General features: G+C 46.2%; 1 protein-coding gene across 1 annotated transcript; it reads left to right on the top strand.

Moving 5' to 3' along the window:
• Positions 1-2,857: 2,857 nt before the first annotated feature.
• On the top strand, positions 2,858-17,823 carry SMIM20 (small integral membrane protein 20). Its single transcript, XM_077277986.1, has 3 exons — positions 2,858-2,999; positions 9,487-9,543; positions 17,629-17,823. The coding sequence occupies exons 1-3, from the start codon at positions 2,891-2,893 to the stop codon at positions 17,664-17,666; spliced, it is 204 nt and encodes a 67-aa protein (XP_077134101.1). The 5' UTR covers positions 2,858-2,890; the 3' UTR covers positions 17,667-17,823.
• Positions 17,824-25,863: the final 8,040 nt, after the last annotated feature.

Genomic DNA, 25,863 nt, shown 5'->3' with positions numbered 1-25,863 from the left:
TGAGCAGAACCACGTGACCGCTGAACACAGGAAAAGCTACCCGGAGACCATTGGACATGCAGGGACCGTGCCAGGAGCAGGTGAGTATGTGACAGCCGCCGCTTCCCCGCCGACAATGACTTGAGTATAAGCCGAGAGGGTCTCTTTCTGCCCAAAAAAATTTCGGCTTTTATGCGAGTACATACGGTACAGCACTCTAGAAGGGTGTGTATAAGGGCATATAGGTGCTGGTGGTACTATATATGGGGAAAACCTGGTGACAGGTTCCCTTTAAGAAACCTATGGAACTAGGTTAAAATTAGCATTTTTTTGGATGGTGAAAAACTTGTAATTTAAATATTGATGGTGGCTGAACTGCAGATGGTCTGTGTCGCTTCATAAGTTTAAGGCCGGGGTCACACTAGCGTAGAATACGGATGAGCGCTATGTGAGAAAGCATCGCATGGCACTCGGACCAGTGTTAATCTATGGGGCAGATCACATCTGTGATTATTTTTTCATGCCAAATCAGCATACGAGAACAATTGCAGCATATATACCTGACAGGGGCCCATACAGTCTATATCTACAATAATATATACCTGACAGGGGCCCATACATTCTGATATCATCACTAATATACACTCACTGGCCACTTTATTAGGTACACCTGTCCAACTTCTTGTTAACACTTAATTTCTAATCAGCCAATCACATGGCGGCAACTCAGTGCATTTAGGCATGTAGACATGGTCAAGACAATCTCCTGCAGTTCAAACCGAGCATCAGTATGGGGAAGAAAGGTGATTTGAGTGCCTTTGAACGTGACATGGTTGTTGGTGCCAGAAGGGCTGGTCTGAGTATTTCAGAAACTGCTGATCTACTGGGATTTTCACGCACAACCATCTCTAGGGTTTACAGAGAATGGTCCGAAAAAGAAAAAAAATCCAGTGAGCGGCAGTTCTGTGGGCGGAAATGCCTTGTTGATACCAGAGGTCAGAGGAGAATGGGCAGACTGGTTCGAGCTGATAGAAAGGCAACAGTGACTCAAATCGCCACCCGTTACAACCAAGGTAGGCCTAAGAGCATCTCTGAACGCACAGTGCGTCGAACTTTGAGGCAGATGGGCTACAGCAGCAGAAGACCACACCGGGTACCACTCCTTTCAGCTAAGAACAGGAAACTGAGGCTACAATTTGTACAAGCTCATCGAAATTGGACAGTAGAAGATTGGAAAAACGTTGCTTGGTCTGATGAGTCTCGATTTCTGCTGCGACATTCGGATGGTAGGGTCAGAATTTGGCGTAAACAACATGAAAGCATGGATCCATCCTGCCTTGTATGGAGCATCTTTGGGATGTGCAGCCGACAAATCTGCGGCAACTGTGTGATGCCATCATGTCAATATGGACCAAAATCTCTGAGGAATGCTTCCAGCACCTTGTTGAATCTATGCCACGAAGAATTGAGGCAGTTCTGAAGGCAAAAGGGGTCCAACCCGTTACTAGCATGGTGTACCTAATAAAGTGGCCGGTGAGTGTATACCTGACAGGGGCCCATACATTCTGATATCATCAGTAATATATACCTGACAGGGGCCCATACATTCTGATATCATCAGTAATATATACCTGACAGGAGCCCATACATTCTGATATCATAACTAATATATACCTGACAGGGGCCCATACATTCTGATACCATCACTAATATATACCTGACAGGGGCCCATACATTCTGATACCATCACTAATATATACCTGACAGGGGCCCATACATTCTGATACCATCACTAATATATATACCTGACGGGGCCCATACATTCTGATATCATCACTAATATATACCTGACAGGAGCCCATACATTCTGATACCATCACTAATATATACCTGACAGGGGCCCATACATTCTGATACCATCACTAATATATACCTGACAGGAGCCCACACATTCTGATACCGTCAATGATATATATACCTGATAGGAGCCCATACATTCTGATATCATCGCTTATATATACCTGACAGGAGCCCGTACAGTCTACAGTATATCTATAGTAATATATACCTGACAGGAGCCCGTACAGTCTATATCTACAATAATATATACCTGACAGGAGCCCGTACAGTCTATATCTACAATAATATATACCTGACAGGAGCCCGTACAGTCTGTATCTACAATAATATATACCTGACAGGAGCCCGTACAGTCTATATCTACAATAATATATGCCTGAAAGGAGTCTGTACAGTCTATATCTACAATAATATATACCAGGAAGGAGCCCATACACTCTAGCATCTTCAGTAGTGAGCCGGCTAGAGTGTATGGACTGCAGTCAGGGAACCAGGAAGGAGCCCATACACTCTAGCATCTTCAGTAATGAGCCGGCTAGAGTGTATGGGCTGCAGTCAGGCACCTGGAAGGAGCCCATACACTCTAGCATCTTCAGTAGTGAGCCGGCTAGAGTGTATGGGCTGCAGTCAGGCACCTGGAAGGAGCCCATACACTCTAGCATCTTCAGTAGTGAGCCGGCTAGAGTGTATGGGCTGCAGTCAGGACCTGGAAGGAGCCCATACACTCTAGGCTCAACCGCTCCATCACTGGCCGGCTGATAGGGGCACTACAATTCTGGGGGCTGTCTGCGCCTAGGTGGCCCCCATATAGTCAGAATACAGGAGATATAACACCGAGTGACCAATGAGAAGGGCAATGTGATTGGTTGCTAGGGCAACAGACCCAGTTCTTGTAGAGCTCGGTGTACAGACAAGGAGCGCGCGCTGCACACAGCAAACATCAGCGTGTTAGCACCGATGACAGAGCGGACGTACCAGCCAATCAGAATGTGCGTTATATTCCAGGCGGTTTCCGGGTTCGGGACCACGTGGTACTGCGTAAGCGTCAGTCATGGGAAGGAGCGGCAGAGTGGTGCTGATATTCGGGGGGTTCGCTGCTCTGGTGGCGGCCGCGCTGTACCCCATATATTACCACCCGATGGCACACATAGACCAGTACAGTGAGTGGCCGCTCTGGGGGAGACGTGTGTATAGAGGGGTGACGGGCGTGCAGAGGAAAGTATACAGGGGTGACGGGCGTGAAGAAGTGTATACAGAGGGGTGAAGGGTGTGCAGAAGTGTATACAGAGGGGTGACGGGCGTGCAGAAGTGTATACAGGGGTGACGGGTGTGCAGAGGAGAGTATACAGGGGTGACGGGCGTGCAGAAGTGTATACAGGGGTGACGGGTGTGCAGAGGAGAGTATACAGGGGTGACGGGTGTGCAGAGGAGAGTATACAGGGGTGACGGGTGTACAGAAGTGTATACAGAGGGGTGACGGGCGTGCAGAAGTGTATACAGAGGGGTGACGGGCGTGCAGAAGTGTATACAGAGGGGTGATGGGTGTGCAGAGGAGAGTATACAGGGGTGACGGGCGTGCAGAAGTGTATACAGAGGGGTGATGGGTGTGCAGAGGAGAGTATACAGGGGTGACGGGCGTGCAGAAGTGTATACAGGGGTGACGGGTGTGCAGAGGAGAGTATACAGGGGTGACGGGTGTGCAGAGGAGAGTATACAGGGGTGACGGGTGTACAGAAGTGTATACAGAGGGGTGACGGGCGTGCAGAAGTGTATACAGAGGGGTGACGGGCGTGCAGAAGTGTATACAGAGGGGTGACGGGCGTGCAGAAGTGTATACAGAGGGGTGAAGGATGTGCAGAAGTGTATACAGAGGGGTGACGGGCGTGCAGAAGTGTATACAGAGGGGTGACGGGCGTGCAGAAGTGTATACAGAGGGGTGACGGGCGTGCAGAAGTGTATACAGAGGGGTGACGGGCGTGCAGAAGTGTATACAGAGGGGTGAAGGGTGTGCAGAAGTGTATACAGAGGGGTGAAGGGTGTGCAGAAGTGTATACAGAGGGGTGACGGGCGTGCAGGAGAGTTTATACAGAGGGGTGACGGGCGTGCAGAGGAGAGTATACAGGGGTGACGGGCGTGCAGAGGAGAGTATACAGGGGTGACGGGCGTGCAGAGGCATGTATACAGAGGGGTGAAGGGTGTGCAGAAGTGTATACAGAGGGGTGACGGGCGTGCAGAAGTGTATACAGAGGGGTGACGAGCGTGCACAGGAGTGTATACAGGGGTGACGGGCGTGCAGAGGAGTGTATACAGAGGGGTGAAGGGTGTGCAGAAGTATATACAGAGGGGTGACGGGTGTGCAGAAGTGTATACAGAGGGGTAACAGGCGCGCAGAAGTGTATACAGAGGGGTGACGGGCTTGCAGAAGTGTATACAGAGGGGTAACAGGCGTGCAGAAGTGTATACAGAGGGGTGACGGGCGTGCAGAGGAGAGTATACAGGGGTGACGGGCGTGCAGAGGCATGTATACAGAGGGGTGAAGGGTGTGCAGAAGTGTATACAGAGGGGTGACGGGCGTGCAGAAGTGTATACAGAGGGGTGACGAGCGTGCACAGGAGTGTATACAGGGGTGACGGGCGTGCAGAGGAGTATACAGAGGGGTGAAGGGTGTGCAGAAGTATATACAGAGGGGTGACGGGTGTGCAGAAGTGTATACAGAGGGGTAACAGGCGCGCAGAAGTGTATACAGAGGGGTGACGGGCTTGCAGAAGTGTATACAGAGGGGTAACAGGCGTGCAGAAGTGTATACAGAGGGGTGACGGGAGTGCAGAAGTGTATTCCAAGGGGTGACGGGCGTGCAGAAGTGTATACAGAGGGGTGACGAGCGTGCAGAAGTGTATACAGAGGGGTGACGAGCGTGCACAGGAGTGTATACAGGGGTGACTGTCATGCAGAAGAGTGTATACAGGGGTGATGGGCATACAGAACAGTGTATACATGGGTGACAGGTGTGCAGGGAAGTGTATACATGGGTGACAGGCGTGCAGAAGAGTGTATACATGGGTGACGGGCGTGCAGAGGAGAGTATACAGGGGTGACGGGCGTGCAGAGGAGAGTATACAGGGGTGACGGGCGTGCAGAGGTGAGTATACATGGGTGACAGGTGTGCAGGGAAGTGTATACATGGGTGACAGGCGTGCAGAAGAGTGTATACATGGGTGACGGGCGTGCAGAGGAGAGTATACAGGGGTGACGGGCGTGCAGAGGAGAGTATACAGGGGTGACGGGCGTGCAGAGGTGAGTATACAGGGGTGACGGGCGTGCAGAGGTGAGTATACAGGGGTGACGGGCGTGCAGAGGCGTGTATACAGAGGGGTGACGGGTGTGCAGAGGAGTGTATACAGGGGTGACGGGCGTGCAGAGGAGTGTATACAGAGGGGTGACGGGCGTGCAGAACAGTGTATACATGGGTGACGGGCATGCAGGGGAGTGTATACATGGGTGACGGGCGTGCAGAAGAGTATACATGGGTGACGGGCGTGCAGAAGAGTGTATACATGGGTGACGGGCGTGCAGAGGAGTGTATACATGGGTGACGGGCGTGCAGAAGAGTATACAGGGGTGACGGGCGTGCAGAAGAGTGTATACAGTGGTGACGGGCGTGCAGAAGAGTGTATACAGTGGTGACGGGCGTGCAGAAGAGTGTATACAGGGGTGACGGGCGTGCAGAAGAGTGTATACAGGGGTGACGGGCGTGCAGAAGAGTGTATACAGGGCAGGGTGGATAAAAATCAATGTTTTTTTAAAAAAATCAAAAAAATCGGATTTTTTTGATTTAAATCGGATTTTTTTCAATAAACTGCTTTTTGAGGAAAATATTTTACCATCCAAAGGTTCTTCCATCATGAGATAAAGCTGAGTTGTTTAACTCAGTAGAATAAAGGCTGTATATGTGTAACATTCACAATGCCATGCTCTTCCAGAGGTTTCTGTAGGATGCTGACTATCCAACAAGTTTGGGCATGTCAACTGAATGGAAAAAGAAACTAAACCAAAAGTGAAACCAAGCTAGAAGTGTGGAATTAAAGGGGCAGTATGAACAAAATGTGGAGGCTATTAATAGTTTATACAATTAAGACATGCTGCTTTTAAACACCTACCTATTGCCATATAGTAAAACAAAAAAGATTTTTACTTACTTTGGGGTCCCCCCCTCACCCTGGCGTTAGATCGTTGCCCCTAGTTTTGTCCGTGTAACTATGGGCGCACATGCGCACTGCTCTCACTTCTCATTTTAATCGTGATTTATATTAAAAAAAACCTTTTGATTTAAATCAGTGATTTAAATCATGATTAAAATCATGATTTAAATCGATCCGATTTAAATAGAAAAAAATCTTTTGATTTAAATCGTGATTTAAATCATGATTTAAATCGGCGTGATTTAAATCAATCCACCCTGATACAGGGGTGACGGGCGTGCAGAAGAGTGTATACAGGGGTGATGGGCGTGCAGAGGATAGTATACAGGGGTGACGGGCGTGCAGAAGAGTGTATACAGGGGTGACGGACGTGCAGAGGAGAGTATACAGGGGTGACGGACGTGCAGAGGAGAGTATACAGGGGTGACGGGCGTGCAGAGGAGAGTATACAGGGGTGACGGGCGTGCAGAGGAGAGTATACAGGGTTGACGGGCGTGCAGAGGAGAGTATACAGGGGTGACGGGCGTGCAGAGGAGAGTATACAGGCGTGACGGGCGTGCAGAGGAGAGTATACAGGGGTGACGGGCGTGCAGAAGAGTGTATACAGGGGTGACGGGCGTGCAGTGGATAGTATACAGGGGTGACGGGCGTGCAGAAGAGTGTATACAGGGGTGACGGACGTGCAGAGGAGAGTATACAGGGGTGACGGGCGTGCAGAGGAGAGTATACAGGGGTGACGGGCGTGCAGAGGAGAGTATACAGGGGTGACGGGCGTGCAGAGGAGAGTATACAGGGGTGACGGGCGCGCAGAGGAGTGTATACAGGGGTGACGGGCGCGCAGAGGAGTGTATACAGGGGTGACGGGCGTGCAGAGGAGTGTATACAGAGGGGTGACAAGCGTGCAGAAGAGTGTCTACAGGGGTGACGGGCATTCAGGGGAGTGTATACATGGGTGATGGTCGTGCAGAGGAGTGTACAGAGGGGCGACATGCACATGCAGAGGCGCGTGCAGAGGGGTGAGCAGGGGAGGGCGTGCAGAGGGGGACGTGTGCGTGCAGAGGGGTGAGCAAGGGGGGACGTGTGCGTGCAGAGGTGAGCAAGGGGGGACGTGTGCGTGCAGAGGGGTGAGCAAGGGGGGACGTGCGCGTGCAGAGGGGTGAGCAGGGGAGGACGTGCGCGTGCAGAGGGGTGAGCAAGGGGGACGTGCTCGTGCAGAGGGGCAACGTGCGCGTGCAGCAGTGAATGGGAACATTCCAGTGATGTTTTGGCGGCATGCCTGCAGTGTGTGAGCAGCTGGTGATTGTCCCCCCAGTAGACAGTTGTGGCCAAAAGTATTGACACCCCTGCAATTCTGTCAGATAATACTTAGTTTCTTCCTGAAAATGATTGCAATCACAAATTCTTTATTATTCTGTTCATTTAATTTGTCTTAAATGAAAAAACCACAAAAAGAATTGTCCTAAAGCCAAATTGGATATAATTCCACACCAAACATAAAAAAGTGGGTGGACAAAAGTATTGGCACTGTTCGAAAAATCATGTGATGCTTCTCTAATTTGTGTAATTAACAGCACCTGTAACTTACCTGTGGCACCTAACAGGTGTTGGCAATAACTAAATCACACTTGCAGCCAGTTGACATGGATTAAAGTTGACTCAACCTCTGTCCTGTGTCCTTGTGTGTACCACATTGAGCATGGAGAAAAGAAAGAAGACCAAAGAACTGTCTGAGGACTTGAGAAACCAAATTGTGAGGAAGCATGAGCAATCTCAAGGCTACAAGTCCATCTCGAAAGACCTGAATGTTCCTGTGTCTACCGTGCGCAGTGTTATCAAGAAGTGTAAAGCCCATGGCACTGTGGCTAACCTCCCTAGATGTGGACGGAAAAGAAAAATTGACAAGAGATTTCAACGCAAGATTGTGCGGATGTTGGATAAAGAACCTCGACTAACATCCAGACAAGTTCAAGCTGCCCTGCAGTCCGAGGGTACAACAGTGTCAACCCGTACTATCCGTCAGTGTCTGAATGAAAAGGGACTGTATGATAGGAGACCCAGGAAGACCCCACTCCTTACCCCGAGACATAAAAAAGCCAGGCTGGAGTTTGCCAAAACTTGCCTAAAACGTTTTGGAAGAATGTTCTCTGGTCAGATGAGACAAAAGTAGAGCTTTTTGGGCAAAGGCATCAACATAGAGTTTACAGGAAAAAAAAAAGGGGCATTCAAAGAAAAGAACACGGTCCCTACAGTCAAACATGGCGGAGGTTCCCTGATGTTTTGGGGTTGCTTTGCTGCCTCTGGCACTGGACTGCTTGACCGTGTGCATGGCATTATGAAGTCTGAAGACTACCAACACATTTTGCAGCATAATGTAGGGCCCAGTGTGAGAAAGCTGGGTCTCCCTCAGAGGTCATGGGTCTTCCAGCAGAACAATGACCCAAAACACTTCAAAAAGCACTAGAAAATGGTTTGAGAGAAAGCACTGGAGACTTCTAAGGTGCCCAGCAATGAGTCCAGACCTGAATCCCATAGAACACCTGTGGAGAGATCTAAAAATGGCAGTTTGGAGAAGGCACCCTTCAAATATCAGGGACCTGGAGCAGTTTAGAATGGTCTAAAATTCCAGCAGAGCATTGTAAGAAACTCATTGATGGTTACCGGAAGCGGTTGGTCGCAGTTATTTTGGCTAAAGGTTGTGCAACCAAGTATTAGGCTGAGGGTGCCAATACTTTTGTCTGGCCCATTTTTGGAGTTTTGTGTGAAATGATCAATGTTTTGCTTTTTGCTTCATTCTCTTTTGTGTTTTTTCATTTAAGACAAATTAAATGAAGATCATACCAAAGAATTTGTGTTTGCAATCATTTTCAGGAAGAAACTGAGTATTATCTGACAGAATTGCAAGGGTGTCAATACTTTTGGCCACAACTGTATATGTCTTTTACTCACCTTCCTCAGATGATCTTGGTACAAGTATCCTGCGGCTCCCCCACCCTTGGTACAATTCTTAGGTGGTATCTACCTTCCCCAGTACAAGCCCCCCCCCCTTGCATCTGTGCTAGCCCCCCCTTGCATCTGTGCTAGCCCCCCCTTGCATCTGTGCTAGCCCCCCCTTGCATCTGTGCTAGCCCCCCCTTGCATCTGTGCTAGCCCCCCCTTGCATCTGTGCTAGCCCCCCCTTGCATCTGTGCTAGCCCCCCCTTCCATCTGTGCTAGCCCCCCTCCTTGCATCCCGTGCTAGCCCCCCCTGCATCTGTGCTAGCCCCCCACCTGCGGCTTCATGTAGGTCTGAGACTGTCATGCTCCAGTCGGGAGGCCGGCGACCGGTCCATGCATCGTGGTGTGAGATCCATGAGCCCCAACATGGAGTGTTTGTGTTAATCATGCACACTGGTTGCATTGTGTCACACAGCGTTACTTGTGGGCTGATATTCGTCTTCTGTTATTCTAGAGAAAGAACAGGCAGTGAACCGAGCCGGTGTGGACCAGGAATCCGTGCAGCCAGTAGGTGCGTACATGTATAAGGAGTCTTTCCTGTTTTCTGCAGTGTTCATTTGGGAAAAAAAAATTGATGTATCTAAAAAAATTTTTTTTTTTTTTGCAGCTTGTACCGATTACTGTGATTATGATTATCATCTTATAAGTCGCAGTAAATGACTCAATACACAAACATTGGTCTGTGTGCAATCCATTGTTTTGTCGATTGCACTCCGACCAAATATTCTATTGCCTGCCCTTAGACTTCTTTTACACTTATCGTGGTTTTAAGTCCCATTTTTGCCACAGCAATATATTTCTATGGGGCTGCCAAAACGGGCCGCGATAATTCCACGGAGCGCCGTATGGCCATGATTGGCCGTATTTACGGCCGTGAAAAAATAGCGAGCCTGCTCAATATTTTTCATGGCTTACAGACACGGCCCCCATTGAAAATCAATGGGGCCGCAAAAACAACGGAAGCTTCTTTTTGCGGTGCACTGTGACTTCCATTTTTGCAGACCGCCGTTTTTTTTTTGCCAAAGTATTGGAAACCCGAAAAAACGGCGATCCACAAGTTTTTTACAGTCCGTTAATGTGGCAGATCGTGAAAATTGCGGCAATACGGCCCGCAAAAAAGGCCCGCAATAACGGGCCGCAAAAAACACGGTAAGTGTAAAAGAAGCCTAGCACTCTGTGTTAGCGAATTACCAACTGAAATAATTGGGCAGCGTAACCCTAACGATAAAGGCCACGGACACTTGAACACTAACATTATTATGGTTCTGTACAAACGACAGCTCAGGTATGACTGCAGTGGAAAGGCTTTAGGGCTGTCCCACACGTCCAGATAATTCCGGTACCGGAATAAATCGGTACCGGAGTTATCCGTGTCCGTGTGCCTGGGAACTCACGGAGGCCATACCTGCGGCACACGTGTGCCGCCCGTATGGCGAGTGGGTACCACACGGAGCGTGTGGTACCCACTCTGCATGGTGCTGAAGCTGCGATTCATATCATCCCTGCAGCAACGTTTGCTGCAGGGAAAATATGAAGAATAGTGTTTAAAATAAAGATCCATGTGTCCGCCGCCCCCCCACCCCCTGTGCGCCCCCCCCGCTGGTCAGAAAATACTCACCCGGATCCCCCGTCGGCAGTCGCTCCTTCCTGGTCTGGCCGCGGCTTACTGTATGCGGTCACGTGGGGCCGCTCATTTACACTCATGAATAGGCGGCTCCGCCCCTATTGGAGGTGGAGCCACATATTCATGAGTGTAATCGGCCGCATACAGTAGGAGGCGCGGCCAGACCAGGAAGGAGCGACAGCCGACGGGGGACCCGGATAAGTATTTTCTGACCAGCGGGGGGGGCGCACAGGGGGTGGGGGGGCGGCGGACACATGGATCTTTAGTTTAAACACTATCATTCATATTTTCTCTGTAGCAAACGGTGCTACAGGGAACATATGAATGGCGGCTTCAGCACCATGTGGGGGGGACAGCGCTTACTGTAGCGCTGTCTCCGGCACGCCACACGGACCCCAGACGGAGAATGTCCGTGTGAGGTGCGTGTTTTACACGGACCCATTGACTCTATTGGGTCCGTGTAATCCGTGCGCTCCCACGAACACTGACATGTCTCCGTGTTTGGCACACGGAGACACGGTCCGCACACGGTCCGCACAAAATCAATGACATCTGAACAGATGCATTGATTTTTATGGGTCTACGTGTGTCAGTGTCTCCGGTACGGGAGGAAACTGTCACCTCACGTACTGGAGACACTGACGTGTGAAACCGGCCTTAGGCTGCTTTTGCACATCAGGTTTTTGCCATCAGTTGCAATCCATTGAATTTTGCAAAAAATGGATCCGTCGCAGATTGTGAAAAACTGATGCAACGGATCCGTTTTTTTTTTGTCGGATTCGACTAGCTGATCCGGCTAATTGGATCCTAAAAAAATCTGAGCAAAAAAACTTAATCCGTCGCCAGATTCTGTCATTTGACGGAGCCGGTGCCATGGGCTTCCATTCTAGCAAACGCCGGACGGCACCGATCCGCCGCTGTCTGTTTTTTCGACGGACACAAAAAAACGTTACTTTGTCTGTTGACTCCGGACTGACAATTTTCAACGGATCCGGCAAACAACTGATGAAACGTGAGGCCATTTGTCGCTAATACATGTCTATGAGAAAAAAACGTATCCGGCGGTATCAGTCGCTGGATCCGTTTTTTTTTCTAAATTCTACGGATTACGACTGATGGCAAAATACTGATGTGTGAAAGCCGCATTAGGCCTGGGGTTGGTTGCAAATGTTCATCAGTGAACCCACAATCACACGCTCTTTAGATGTTGTTCTCCACTTATCCTAATGACGGTCCACTAACCCCTTCACACCGAAGCCTGTTTTCACCTTCCTGACCAGGCCATTTTTTTCCATTTCTGACCACCATGACTTTATGTGGTAATAACTCTGGAACGCTTCAACGGATCCCATTGATTCTGAGATTTTCTCGTGACATATTGTACTTTTATGATAGTGGTAAAATTTCAATATGACATTTAAGAAGTTTATTAAGCCTTCAGGTGCTTCACAGGAACTGAAGCAACATGGAAGGAAAAAATTAACATTTATCTTTATAGTCACAAGAATGATCTTTTAGCCCCGACAGTTTTTATTTTTTTTCACAAGGGTAAAAGGAGAAAATGGACCGCAAAAGTTGTTGTGCAATTTCTCCTGAGTACGCCGATATCCCATGTGTGGGGGGGGGGAAAACCACAGTTTGGGTGCACGGCAGGGCTCGGAAGGGAAGGAGCTCCGTTTTACTTTTTGAATGCAAAATTTGGCTGGAATTGAGAGCGGACACCATGTTGCGCTTGGAGAGCCCCTGATGTGCCTAATCAATGGAAATCCCCCACAAGTGACACCATTTTAGAAACTAGACTCGTCAAGGAATTTATCCAGAGGCATAGTTTTATAGTAATGATAATGCTTTTGGTTTTACTGGTGTATGAATTTTTAATGTGGTGTTATGTGTACGTTGTGCAAAGTACATTGGATTATAAAAGTGTTGTCAACGGGATAAAAACAAATTTTATTAATTTGTGAATGTGTGGTGCTCTTTGATGCAATCCTTAATGCCAAGGCCAGGTTTCTCAGGGTGGAGTGTACTCTACACCGTTTTTGTGATCTTCCTTTCTTCGCTGTTTGGGGAAACTCTCCTATAAAATATTGACTGACTAGGGACAATACGGGCACTTTCAGTTTCAGAAGTACTGGGACCCTCGCCTTCCTGAGTGCCAAACATTAGGGCCTTGATGACTACCTCCAGAAACTGAAGCAAGGTCCCTGTATTACCTGCAGATCGAAACAGCACAAAAGCATTGTACATTGCCATCTGTACAATGTGCGCTGCCATTTTTTGTACCATACATTAGCTTTTCCCATGGCACTGTATGGTTTTTGGACCTGATCTGAGAGATCTACACCCCTCGTGTACTTATTGTAATCCAGGACACAATCTGGCTTTGGTACTTGGTGACAAACGAGCTGTTTTCACAATGTATGGTGGTTAAGGTAAGGACATGCCGTTTGTGGTTATGCTTGACCACCAGCATGTTGTTGCTGCATTGGGCTCTGCTTTCACCTTTTCTCAGCATTTGTCCATTTAGCGGCTTAGGGAGGCTTCGCTGATTTTTTTTAAAAAATTTTTTTCCGCACGGTGCCACATGCAACTGTATCTCTGACATGGAGGGTCTTGAACAGTGGGATACTGGTGTAAAAGTTATCAATGTAGAGGTGATAGCCCTTATCCAGCAGTGGGTGCAGCAATTCCCACACAATTTTCTCACTCACCGCCAGGATGGGGGAGGTGTCAATCTGGGTGTCCTTCCCCTCGTAAACCCCAAGTCTGTGGATGTACCCTGAGGTACTCTCGCACAGCTTGTACAGTTTAATTCCGTACCTGGCCTTCTCACTGGGCAGGTATTGTCGGAATTTTAACCTCCCTTTTTGAAATGAACCAGAGATTTCACCTATAGCGATGTCCCTTTGGTGGTTATACGTCTCTGAAAATTTTCTGCTGAAGTATTCAACTACTGGCCGAATTTTGTACAGATCGTTAGGATCATCTCGGGGAGGACACCGCACATTATCACTATAATGCAACCATGTTTGGATCACTTCAGATTGTGTACTTGTCATGGCCATACAGAATACCAGTGTACTGTAGAGAAAATCAGTACTCCAGTATTGCTGAAGCCCTGGTTTTTGGATTATGCCCATGTGCAGCACAATGCCCCCAAATGTCATCATCTCTGCTACATTTACAGGGGTCCATCTGGCGTTTCACTGGGGATTTGGGGTGAAAAATTAATCTGCATACAAGTTTGTCTGGGCCACCATAAGATTTATTATTTCTTTGCCGAAAAAGAATTTGAAGAAGTCCCGTTTCGGTGAGGCCTGTGACATCAAACTGGATTCCTAAGCTTCTGTTGAAATCTGGAATAACGGGCTGATAATTTTCAGTAGTTGCAATCCATATGGGATCGATTGCTGTTCTAGGGTGCCTTGCTGGGGGGTCCTTCCTCACTAGATGACGAGGAGGAATTGAGGAATGTGGGATCTTTCTTATTATTGCTCCCACAGGTTATTTCATCACACCAAGCTGCTTGCCTATTGCAGACTCAGTCTTCCCAGCCTGGTGCAGGGCTACAATTTTGTTTCTGGTGTCCTTCCACAGCTCTTTGGTCTTCACCATAGAGGAGTTTAGAGTGTGACTGTTTGAGGTTGTGGACAGGTGTCTTTTATACTGATAACAAGCTCAAACATGTGCCATTACTACAGGTAATGAGTGTAGGACAGAGGAGCCTCTTAACCCCTTTCTGACATTAGACGTACTATCCCGTCGAGGTGGGGTTGGCCCGTATGACCACCGACGGGATAGTACGTCATATGCGATCGGCCGCGCTCACGGGGGGAGCGCGGCCGGGTGTCAGCTGACTATCGCAGCTGACATCCGGCACTATGTGCCAGGAGCGGTCACGGACTGCCCCCAGGACATTAACCCCCGGCACACTGCGATCAAACATGGTCGCAGTGTTCCGGCGGTATAGGGAAGGATCGCGCAGGGAGGGGGCTCCCTGCGGGCTTCCCGGAGACCCCCGGAGCAATGCGATGTGATCGCGTTGCTCCGAGGGTATCCTACCTTCTCCCTGCAGGCCCCGGATCCAAAATGGCCGCAGGGCTGCATCTGGGTCCTGCAGGGAGGTGGCTTACCAAGCGCCTGCTCAGTGCAGGCACTGGTAAGCCTGCAGCACTGTAAGTCAGATCGCTGATCTGACACAGTGCTCTGCAAAGTGTCAGATCAGCGATCTTACACTATAACATGATGCCCCCCCAGGGCAATGTTATAGTGTAAAAAATAAAAATATTCAGATGTGTAAAAAAAATTATATATATTGTTCCCATAAATACATTTCTTTATGTAAATAAAAAATAAATAATAAAAGTACACATTTAGTATCGCCGCGTCCGTAACGACCCGACCTATAAAACTGTCCCACTAGTTAACCCCTTCAGTGAACACCGTAAAAAAAGAGGCAAAAAACAACGCTTTATTATCATACCGCCGAACAAAAAGTGGAATAGCACGCGATCAAAAAGACGGATATAAATAACCATGGTACCGCTGAAAACATCATCTTGTCCCGCAGAAAACGAGCTGCCATACAGCATCATTAGCGAAATTATAAAAAAGTTATAGTCCACAGAATAAAGTGATGCAAAAATAATTATTTTTTCTATAAAATAGTCTTTATCGTATAAAAGCGCCAAAACATTAAAAAAAAGATATAACTGAGGTATCGCTGTAATCGTACTGACCCGACGAATAAAACTGCTTTATCCATTTTACCAAACGCGGAATGGTATAAACACCCCCCTCCCCCCCCCCCAAAAGAAATTCATGAATAGCTGGTTTTTGGTCATTCTGCCTCACAAAAATCGGAATAAAAAGCGAACAAAAAATGTCACGTGCCCGAAAATGTTACCAATAAAAACGTCAACTCGTCCCGCAAAAAACAAGACCTCACATGACTCTGTGGACCAAAATATGGAAAAATTATAGCTCTCAAAATGTGGTAACGCAAAAAATATTTTTTGCAATAAAAAGCGTCTTTTAGTGTGTGACGGCTGCCAATCATAAAAATCCGCTAGAAAACCAGCTATAAATAGTAAATCAAACCCCCCTTCATCACCCCCTTAGTTAGGAAAAAATTAAAAAAATGTATTTATTTCCATTTTCCCGTTAGGGTTGGGGCTAAAGTTAGGGTTTGGATTACATTTACGGTTGGGAATAGGGTTGGGATTAGGGTTAGGGGTGTGGTTAGGGGTGTGGTTAGGGGTGTGTTTGGATTAGGGTTTCAGTTATAATTGGGGAGTTTCCACTGTTTAGGCACATCAGGGGCTCTCCAAATGCGACATGGCGTCCGATCTCAATTCCTGTCAATTTTGCATTGAAAAGTCAAACGGCGCTCCTTCCCTTCCGAGCTCTCTCTCTCTTTGCGCCCAAACAATGGTTTACCCCCACATATGGGGTATCGGAGTACTCAGGACAAATTGTACAACAACTTTTGGGGTCCAATTTCTTCTTTTACCATTGAAAAAATAAAAATTTGGGGGCGAAAAAATCATTTTTGTGAAAAAATATTTTTTATTTTTACGGCTCTGCATCATAAACTTCTGTGAATCACTTAATGGGTCAAAGTGCTCACCACACATCTAGATAATTTCCTTAGGGGGTCTACTTTCCAAAATGGTGTCACTTGTGGGGGTTTCAATGTTTAGGCACATCAGGGGCTCTCCAAACGCAACATGGCGTCCCATCTCAATTCCAGTCAAATGGCGCTCCTTCGCTTCCGAGCTCTGCCATGCGCCCAAACAGTGGTTTACCCCCACATGTGGGGTATCGGCGTACTCAGGACAAATTGTACAACAACTTTTGGGGTCAATTTTCTCCTGTTACCCTTGGTAAAATAAAACAAATTGGAGCTGAAGTAAAAAATTTTGTGAAAAAAAGTTAAATGTTCATTTCTATTTAAACATTCCAAAAATTCCTGTGAAACACCTGAAGGGTTAATAAACTTCTTGAATGTGGTTTTGAGCACCTTGAGGGGTGCAGTTTTTAGAATGGTGTCACACTTGGGTATTTTATCATATAGACTCCTCAAAATGACTTCAAATGAGATGTGGTGCCTAAAAAAAAAAAAAATGGTGTTGTAAAAATGAGAAATTGCTGGTCAACTTTTAACCCTTATAACTCCATAACAAAAAAAAATGTTGGTTCCAAGATTGTGCTGAGTAAAGTAGACATGGGGGAAATGTTACTTATTAAGTATTTTGTGTGACATATCTCTGTGATTTTATTGCATAAAAATTCAAAGTTGGAAAATTGCGAAATTTTCAAAATTTTTGCCAAATTTCCATTTTTTTCACAAATAAACGCAGGTAATATCAAAGAAATTTTACCACTATCATGAAGTACAATATGTCACGAGAAAACAATGTCAGAATCGCCAAGATCCGTTGAAGCGTTCCAGAGTTATAACCTCATAAAGGGACAGTGGTCAGAATTGTAAAAATTGGCCCGGTCATTAACGTGCAAACCACCCTTGGGGGTAAAGGGGTTAAAGAAGAAATTACAGGTCTGTGAGAGCCAGAAATCTTGCATGTTTTTAGGTGATCAAATACTTATTTTCCACCATAATTTGCAATATAAATATTGCCAAATCAGACAAGGTGATTTTCTGGATTTGTTTTCTCATTTTGACTCTCATAGTTGTGGTCTACCTATGATGTCAATTTTAGGCTTCTCTCATATTTTTAAGTGGGAGAACTTGCACATTTGGTGGCTGACTAAATACTTTTTTCCCCACTGTACTGAACTGTTTGGCAGAAAATTAATTGTCTCTATACCTGCAGTTCCACATAGCACCACAATTCTATGTAAACCATTACTTGGCCAATCTGAGCTATTCAGTTCTCTGGAAGTCTTGTGTAAATTCTTGCCTAATAAATTAAAATTAATGTATTTTTTTTTTTTCTTCCCTTGTTTTAGGCTTGAAGGTGTGGAGCGACCCTTTTTCAAGGAAATGACACAAAATTAATTTTAATTTATCAAAACTTGTCCGAAGTTTCCACTTCGTCAAAGCTGTTTTCATGCTAGACTTTGTACATATGTAACAATAAAGTAGAATTTTCAGATTTTGGTATAGAAGCTGGTAACAATAAAATATACAAAGAAAGGAAACAACAGCAGCACGGGTTTTCATTTTGTAATTCTTCTATTAATGCCGACATCACTTCAGTACCTGGCTAGCTGTGATGGGAAGAGGTAGTCAAGATCTGGAACGTGAAATCTTTGGTCTGGGGCAAGAGCTGTGATGAACAGCCACACACACACTGTAATTGCATCAATTAGAGGAACTTCCCATCTCTGCCTTTCAACCCTCGATTGTAGCATTTGAAGGGGATGTCCATTTGACTTTGTCACAGGGAATCTGTTACCACGATTGTATGGTTACACAGCTGGATTTATGGAACCCCTTTACCCACCAAGGTGGTTTGCACATTAATGACCAGCAAGAGAATTCCAATAAACATCATTGGTGGTGCATGTAGATCACCAAAACATTAATGATAAATAACCGGGTAAATACACCACCCATGTATGGACAATGAGGATAACTGCCAACGCATAGTAGACTAAGAACAAGAGGAATGCAGTCATAGAATCCAATAAAAACACTTTTTATTAGTAATCAGTAAAAATATACATACAAAAGACCAGACAGTATACAGCGAGACTAGTAGATGACAAAAAAATGCCAAAGGCAACATGAAACAACCAGTCACCCAAGGTCTGATGTCCCCAACGGTAGTCCAGAAACAGCCCATAGGAGTAAAAGGGCATGTAACATGTCAAAAAATCAGTGCAGAATAGGTATCAAGCAGCCACAGTATCTATATCCTAATATAACCCATAGCAATAAGCAGTAGTATGGCTACAGACATGAGAAAACACTATAGTATACATATCACCTGATGTAAGGAATCCGGACCAGCGCAGGGGACACCGGACCACCCCGACGCGCGTTTCGGCACATATACCTTCCTCAGGGGGCGCATAGCGGTATGTGGGCACATCAAACTTATTTATACCAGACCCTTTAACCCCTTCGTGCCATGCGCCGTACTAGTACGGCGCTGCCGGCACTGCATTAGTGCCAGCCGCAGTACTAGTACGGCGCCGCCATTTTCCGGTCACCGCGTCGCATCGCACGGTGATCGGGACCCGATGGCTGCTGTCCCTGACAGCAGCCATCCCTGCACGTAGCTCCGGGGGGTTGCACCGCCCCCCCAGCATCAGCGATCGCTGTGATTGGCTGGTCAATTCTGACCAGCCAATCACAGCGAAATGACAATAAAGTTAAGAAAAAAAAAAAAAAAAGCATGTGACAGGCTGTGATTGATGCTGTGTGACGTTGCACCAATCACAGCCGTCACAGTAGGTGGGGTGATCGCCACGTCACCTCACCTGATTAACCCCTATGGCGCTGATTGGCTGAACAATAGCTTCTAGCCAATCAGCGCCAAAGGGGTTAATGTAAAATACCGATCACCGCCCTGCACGCCATCTTTCTCTCAGATTTGGCGTGCAGAGCGGTGGTCTAAGCCCCTCTGTGTCACCTGAGTGAAGGAATCATTGGTGGCCAGTGCGATCGTCCCGGCGATCTCCTGCCTTCTGTGCTGTGTGCTGCTCCAGCTCCTGTGCCGTGTGCTCTCTGCTGCCACCTGCTGCTGTGTGAGGCCTGTGATCACAGCAGCAGCACCTCCCCCACCCCTTTCCCATCCCCCCATCCCTGTTCCAGTACCCCCTCCCTCCCCCTCCCCCACCCTCCAATTGAAATTTTTTGCGCACTTTTTTGCGCTTTTTTTTCTGTGCGCGGCGTTCCGCGCAGAGCATTCGTGCTCTTCCTGTGTCCGCAGCGCTCTGATCAGTATCGCTGCTGATCAGAGTCTGCGCCACAGGACTTTTTTCTTTTTTAGCTAGTTAGCGTAGCGGACGTTGCAGTCTAAGCGACGTCCGTTTTTTTTTTTTTAGAAAAAAAATAGTAGTTAGTACAGTGTAGTTTTAGACGTGACAAGGTAGCGTAGCCGGCGTCACTGTTTGGTGACGTCCCTCCATCCCTGTTCCAGTACCCCCCTCCCCCCCTCCAATTCAATTTTTAGTGCACTTTTTTGCGCTTTTTTTCCTGTGCGCGGCGTCCCGCGCAGAGCATTTTGTGCTCTTCCTGTGTCCGCAGCTCTTTGATCAGTATCGCTGCTGATCAGAGACTGCGCTACAGGACTTTTTTTTTTTAGCTAGTTAGCGTAGCGGACGTTGCAGTCTAAGCGACGTCCGATTTTTTTTTACAAAAATATAATAATAGTAGTTAGTACAGTGTAGTTTTAGACGTAGATTAGCTGGTGTCACAGAGTTAGTGACGACCGGTCTTTTTTTTTTAGAGAAAAAAAAAATTGTACAGAGTAGTTTAGTGGTAGCGTGTTAGTGCAGCCGGCGTCACAGCGTTAGTGACGACCGATCATCTTTTAGAAAAAAAAAAATCGTACAGAGTAGTTTTATAGGTAGAGAGGTAGCGTCTTTTTTGCATAAAAAAAATCTGCTATCGCCGGATAATCTCTAGTGCATTAGGGGAGCGTACGTCACACTGTTAGTGGCGTTCGCATTTTTTTGTAAAAAGAATAATTAGTTGCGTCGTCTAATTTTTAGCGCGTTCATTAGGGGAGCGTACGTCACACTGTTAGTGGCGTTCGCTCTTCTTTTGTAAAAAGAATAATTAGTTTAGTCGTCTAATTTTTAGCGCGTTCATTAGGGGAGCGTACGTCACACTGTTAGTGGCGTTCGCTCTTCTTTTGTAAAAAGAATAATTAGTTGCGTCGTCTAATTTTTAGCGCGTTCATTAGGGGAGCGTGCGTCACACTGTTAGTGGCGTTCGCTTTTCTTTTGTAAAAAGAATAATTAGTTGCGTCGTCTAATTTTTAGCGGTGGCGTTCGTTTTTTCTTTTGCAAAAAAAAAGATTTAGTTGCGTACGGTAAATTTATACTTTTTTTTATACAAACTTATTTTTTTACATCTGATTTTTCTTTTCATCTTTTTTTCTTGTTTCTTCTACATTTTTTCTCACTACTTGTTTTTTCTCTCTGATTGGTTATAATAAAGAGTACCCTATACAAAAGCCCCACACATTACACGTGTAAAAGCACCACTTACACACACATCCCCAGGGTTTGGGAAAAAAAATGGCCCATTCGTCAACAAGGCGCTATTCACCAGAGGAGGCTTACGCCATCCTTGCGTCCGACACGGATACAGCCAGTGAGGAAGATCCCACATTCCTCTATTCCTCCTCCTCATCATCATCATCATCATCCTCCTCATCTAGTGAGGAAGGACCCCCAACAAGGCGCCGAAGGACCCAGGCAACTCCTGCAGCAATCGATCCCGTATGGATTGCACCCCCTGAAAATTTTCAGCCCGTCATTCCGGATTTCAGCAGCAGCTCAGGAATCCAGTTTGACACGACTGGCCTCACTGAAATTGACTTCTTCAAATTCTTTTTCAGTGATGAAATAATAAATCTTATGGCGGCCCAGACGAACCTTTATGCCCAGCAATTTTTCACCCAAAATTCCACGTCATCACACGCCAGATGGACCCCCGTAAATGCAGCAGAGATGATGACATTTTGGGGAATTGTGCTGCATATGGGCATAATCAAAAAGCCAAAGCTTCGGCAATACTGGAGTACTGAAATTCTCTACAGTACACCGGTATTCCGCATGGCCATGAAAAGGACACGATTTGAAGGGATCCAAAAATTTTTGCATTTCAGTGATAATGCGCAGTGTCCTCCCCGAGACGATCCAAACTTTGATCGTCTATATAAAATTCGGCCAGTGATTGAACACTTCAGCAGAAAATTTGCTGAGGCGTACACACCCCAGAGGGACATCGCTATTGATGAATCTCTGGTTCATTTCAAAGGGAGGCTGAAATTCCGACAGTACCTGCCCAGTAAGAGGTCCAGGTACGGAATAAAGCTGTACAAACTGTGCGAGAGTACCTCAGGGTACACCCACAGATTTAGGGTCTACGAGGGTAAGGACACTCAGATTAACCCTCCTGAATGCCCCCCCATCCTGGGGGTAAGTGGGAAAATTGTGTGGGAATTGCTGCACCCACTGCTGGATAAGGGTTATCACCTCTACATTGATAACTTTTACACCAGCGTCCCACTCTTCAAGGCCCTCTCTGCCAGAGGTACAGCTGCATGTGGCACCGTGCGAAAAAATCAGCGAGGCCTCCCTAAGCCGCTAATTGGACAAATGCTGAGAAAAGGGGAAAGCAGAGCCAAATGCAGCGACAACATGCTGGTGGTCAAGTATAAGGACAAAAGGGATGTCCTTATCCTGACCACCATACACCGTGACAACAGCACCCTTGTCACTGTTCGTGGGACCACAACACAAGTCCCAAAGCCAGATTGTATCCTGGATTACAATCGGTTCATGGGGGGTGTGGATCTCTCTGATCAGGTCCTCCAACCATACAGTGCCATGCGAAAAGCTTACGTATGGTACAAAAAATTGGCCGTGCACATTGTACAGATGGCACTGTACAATGCTTTTGTGCTGTTCCGATCTACAAGCAATACGGGGGGGACCTTCCTTCAGTTTCAGGAGGTAGTCATCAAGGCCCTAATGTTTGGCACACAGGGAGGTGAGGGTCCCCGTACTTCTGAATCTGATAGTGCCCGTATTGTCCCAGGTCAACATTTCCCAGGAGAGGTTCCCCAAACAGCGAGGACAGGACGATCACAAAAACGGTGCAGAGTATGTTCCAAGAGGGGAATCCGAAAGGATACAATTTACCATTGTGAAACCTGCCCTGAGAAACCTGGCCTTTGCATTAAGGATTGCTTCAAAGCATACCACACGTCCACAAATTAATAAAAGTAGTTTATACCCTGTTGACACAACACACTTTTATTATCTGATGTACCGAGCACATCTTACACATAACACCACATTATAAATTCATACACCAGTAAAACCAAAAGAATTAAAATCAATACTATAAAACTATGCCTCTAGATATATTCCTTCAGGGGTGTAGTTTCCAAAATGGGGTCACTGGTGAGGCACTTGGAGGTTTACGGTGCTCACCACATATCTAAATAAATTCCTTGGGAGGTCCAGTTTCCAAAACGGGGTCACTGGTGAGGCACTTGGAGGTTTACGGTGCTCACCACATATCTAAATAAATTCCTTGGGAGGTCCAATTTTCAAAATGGGGTCACTTGTGGGAGATTTCCACTGTTGAGGCACATCAGGGGCTCTGCAAACACAACATGACGCCCGCAGACCATTCCATCAAGGTCTGCAATCCAAAACGTCACTTATTCCCTTCCGAGCCCTGCCGTGCGCCCAAACAGTGATTTTTCCCCACATATGGGGTATCGGCATACTCATGAAAAATTGCACAACATCTTTTTCTGTCTATTTGGTCCTATAACCTTTGGGAAAATAAAAAAATCGTAGCTAAAAGATCATTTTTGTGGAAAAATTGTGTTTTGTTTTTTTTTCACGACTCATTGTTATAATTTTTGGTGAGGCACTTGGAGGTTTACGGTGCTCACCACATATCTAAATAAATTCCTTGGGAGGTCCAGTTTTCAAAATGGGGTCACTTGTGGGAGATTTCCACTGTTGAGGCACATCAGGGGCTCTGCAAACACAACATGACGCCCGCAGACCATTCCATCAAAGTCTGCAATCCAAAACGTCACTTATTCCCTTCCGAGCCCTGCCGTGCGCCCAAACAGTGATTTTTCCCCTCATATGGGGTATCGGCATACTCATGAAAAATTGCACAACATCTTTTTCTGTCTATTTGGTCCTATAACCTTTGGGAAAATAAAAAAATCGTAGCTAAAAGATCATTTTTGTGGAAAAAATGTGTTTAATTTTTTTTACGACTCATCGTCATAATTTTTGGTGAGGCACTTGGAGGTTCACGGTGCTCATCACATAGCTAGATAAGTTCCTTGAAGGGTCTAGTTTCCAAAATGGGGTCACTTGTGGCGGTTTTCCACTGTTTAGGTACATCAGGGGCTCTCCAAACGCAACATGGTGTCCGATCTCAATTTCAGCCAATTTTGGTTTGAAAAAGTCATATGGCGCTCCTTCCCTTCCGAGCCCTGCCGTGCGCTCAAACAGTAGTTTTCCCCTACATATGGGGTATGAGTGTATTCAGGATAAATTGCACAACAACTTTAGTGGTCTACTTTCTCCTTTTACACTTGTGAAGATAAAAAAATTGTTGCTAAAAGATCATTTTTGGGGAAAAAATTTGATTTTTTATTTTCACGCCTCTATGTTCGAAACTTCTGTGAAGCACCTGGGGGTTCAAAGTGCTCACAACATAGCTAGATAAGTTCCTTGAAGGGTCTAGTTTCCAAAATGGGGTCACTTGTGGTGGTTTTCCACTGTTTAGGTACATCAGGGGCTCTCCAAACGCAACATGGTGTCCGATCTCAATTTCAGCCAATTTTGGTTTGAAAAAGTCATATGGCGCTCCTTCCCTTCCGAGCCCTGCCGTGCGCCCAAACAGTGGTTTTCCCCCACATATGGGGTATCAGTGTATTCAGGATAAATTGCACAACAACTTTAGTGGTCCACTTTCTCCTTTTACACTTGTGAAGATAAAAAAATTGTTGCTAAAAGATCATTTTTGGGGAAAAAATTTGATTTTTTATTTTCACGCCTCTATGTTCGAAACTTCTGTGAAGCACCTGGGGGTTTAAAGTGCTCACAACATAGCTAGATAAGTTCCTTGAAGGGTCTAGTTTCCAAAATGGGGTCACTTGTGGCGGTTTTCCACTGTCTAGGTACATCAGGGGCTCTCCAAACGCAACATGGTGTCCGATCTCAATTTCAGCCAATTTTGGTTTGAAAAAGTCATATGGTGCTCCTTTCCTTCCGAGCCCTGCCGTGCGCCCAAACAGTGGTGTTCCCCCACATATGGGGTATCAGTGTATTCAGGAGAAATTGCACAACAACTTTTGTAGTCCATTTTCTCCTTTTATACTTGTGAAGATGAAAAAATTGTTGCTAAAAGATCATTATGTGGAAAAAAAAGTTAACTGTTAATTTTTTCCTTCCACATTCCGTTAATTCCTGTGAAGCACCTGAAGGGTTAATAAACTTCTTGAATGTGGTTTTGAGTACCTCGAGGGGTGTAGTTTTTAGAATGGTGTCACTTTTGGGTATTTTAAATCTTATAAGCCCCTCAAAGTGACTTCAAATGTGATGTGGTCCCTAAAAAAAATGGTTTTGTAAAGGTTGTTGAAAAAATGAGAAATCGCTGTTTAACTTTTAACCCTTATAACTCCCTAACAAAAAAAAATTTGGTTCCAAAATTTTGCTGATGTAAAGTAGACATGTGGGAAATGTTATTTATTACCTAATTTGTGCGATATGAGTCTCTAATGCAAGGGTATAAAAATTCAAAGTTTGAAAATTGCAAAATTTTCTAAATTTTCACCAAATTTCTGTTTTTTTCACAAAGAAACGCAAGTAATATCAAAGAAATTTTGCCACTATCATGAAGTACAATATGTCACGAGAAAACAATGTCAGAATCACTAGGATCCGTTGAAGCGTTTCAGAGTTATGACCTCATAAAGTGACAGTGGTCAGAATTGTAAAAATTGGCCGTGTCACTTAGGTGAAAACAGGCTTTGGGGTGAAGGGGTTAATATGTTTTTCTTTTCCTAGTGGGGCACCGGATCTGCTGCGGCCGGCAACAGGAAAAGCTGGAAGCGCCTTGGCAGGTCCCGGGGGGTGGTGTCCTCACCGAGCAAGTGTGAGCAGGGCACTAGCGTTTCTTTACTTGCTGATGCCCAACGGCCGCGTGTCCCGTCAATGCACAGGTCCCGGAGTTCCTTCAGAAGGGACTAGAGCGGGATCTTTCAGGCAGCACCCTTAATGTTCAAGTATCATCCCTGGGGGCACTGTACGGTTATAATCTTTCAAGTAATAAATGGGTCTCTAGATTTATCAAGGCCTGTAGTAGATCTAGACCAATCCCTTCCTGTAGAGTTCCTCCTTGGGACTTGAATCTAGTCTTAATAGCATTACCAGAAAGAATCCTTAGATTCTGCCTGAGACAAAATAATTTTGCTAAAGACATCATTGCTAATAGTCAAGACATCAGCCTGCAGATTA

Source organism: Ranitomeya variabilis, chromosome 1 (assembly GCF_051348905.1).
Source record: "Ranitomeya variabilis isolate aRanVar5 chromosome 1, aRanVar5.hap1, whole genome shotgun sequence".
In the NCBI taxonomy this organism is placed as follows: domain Eukaryota; kingdom Metazoa; phylum Chordata; class Amphibia; order Anura; family Dendrobatidae; genus Ranitomeya; species Ranitomeya variabilis.
The sequence above is the reverse complement of the archived record's forward strand: the minus strand, read 5'-3'. Positions and strand labels throughout refer to the sequence as shown.

Bases quoted from the DNA above. Each gene is read 5' to 3' on its own strand.
- SMIM20 (XM_077277986.1), top strand. From the start codon at position 2,891: ATGGGAAGGAGCGGCAGAGTGGTGCTGATATTCGGGGGGTTCGCTGCT. The intron at 3,000-9,486 runs GTGAGTGGCCGC...CTGTTATTCTAG, and splicing joins GGCACACATAGACCAGTACA to AGAAAGAACAGGCAGTGAAC. The intron at 9,544-17,628 runs GTGCGTACATGT...CCCTTGTTTTAG, and splicing joins GGAATCCGTGCAGCCAGTAG to GCTTGAAGGTGTGGAGCGAC.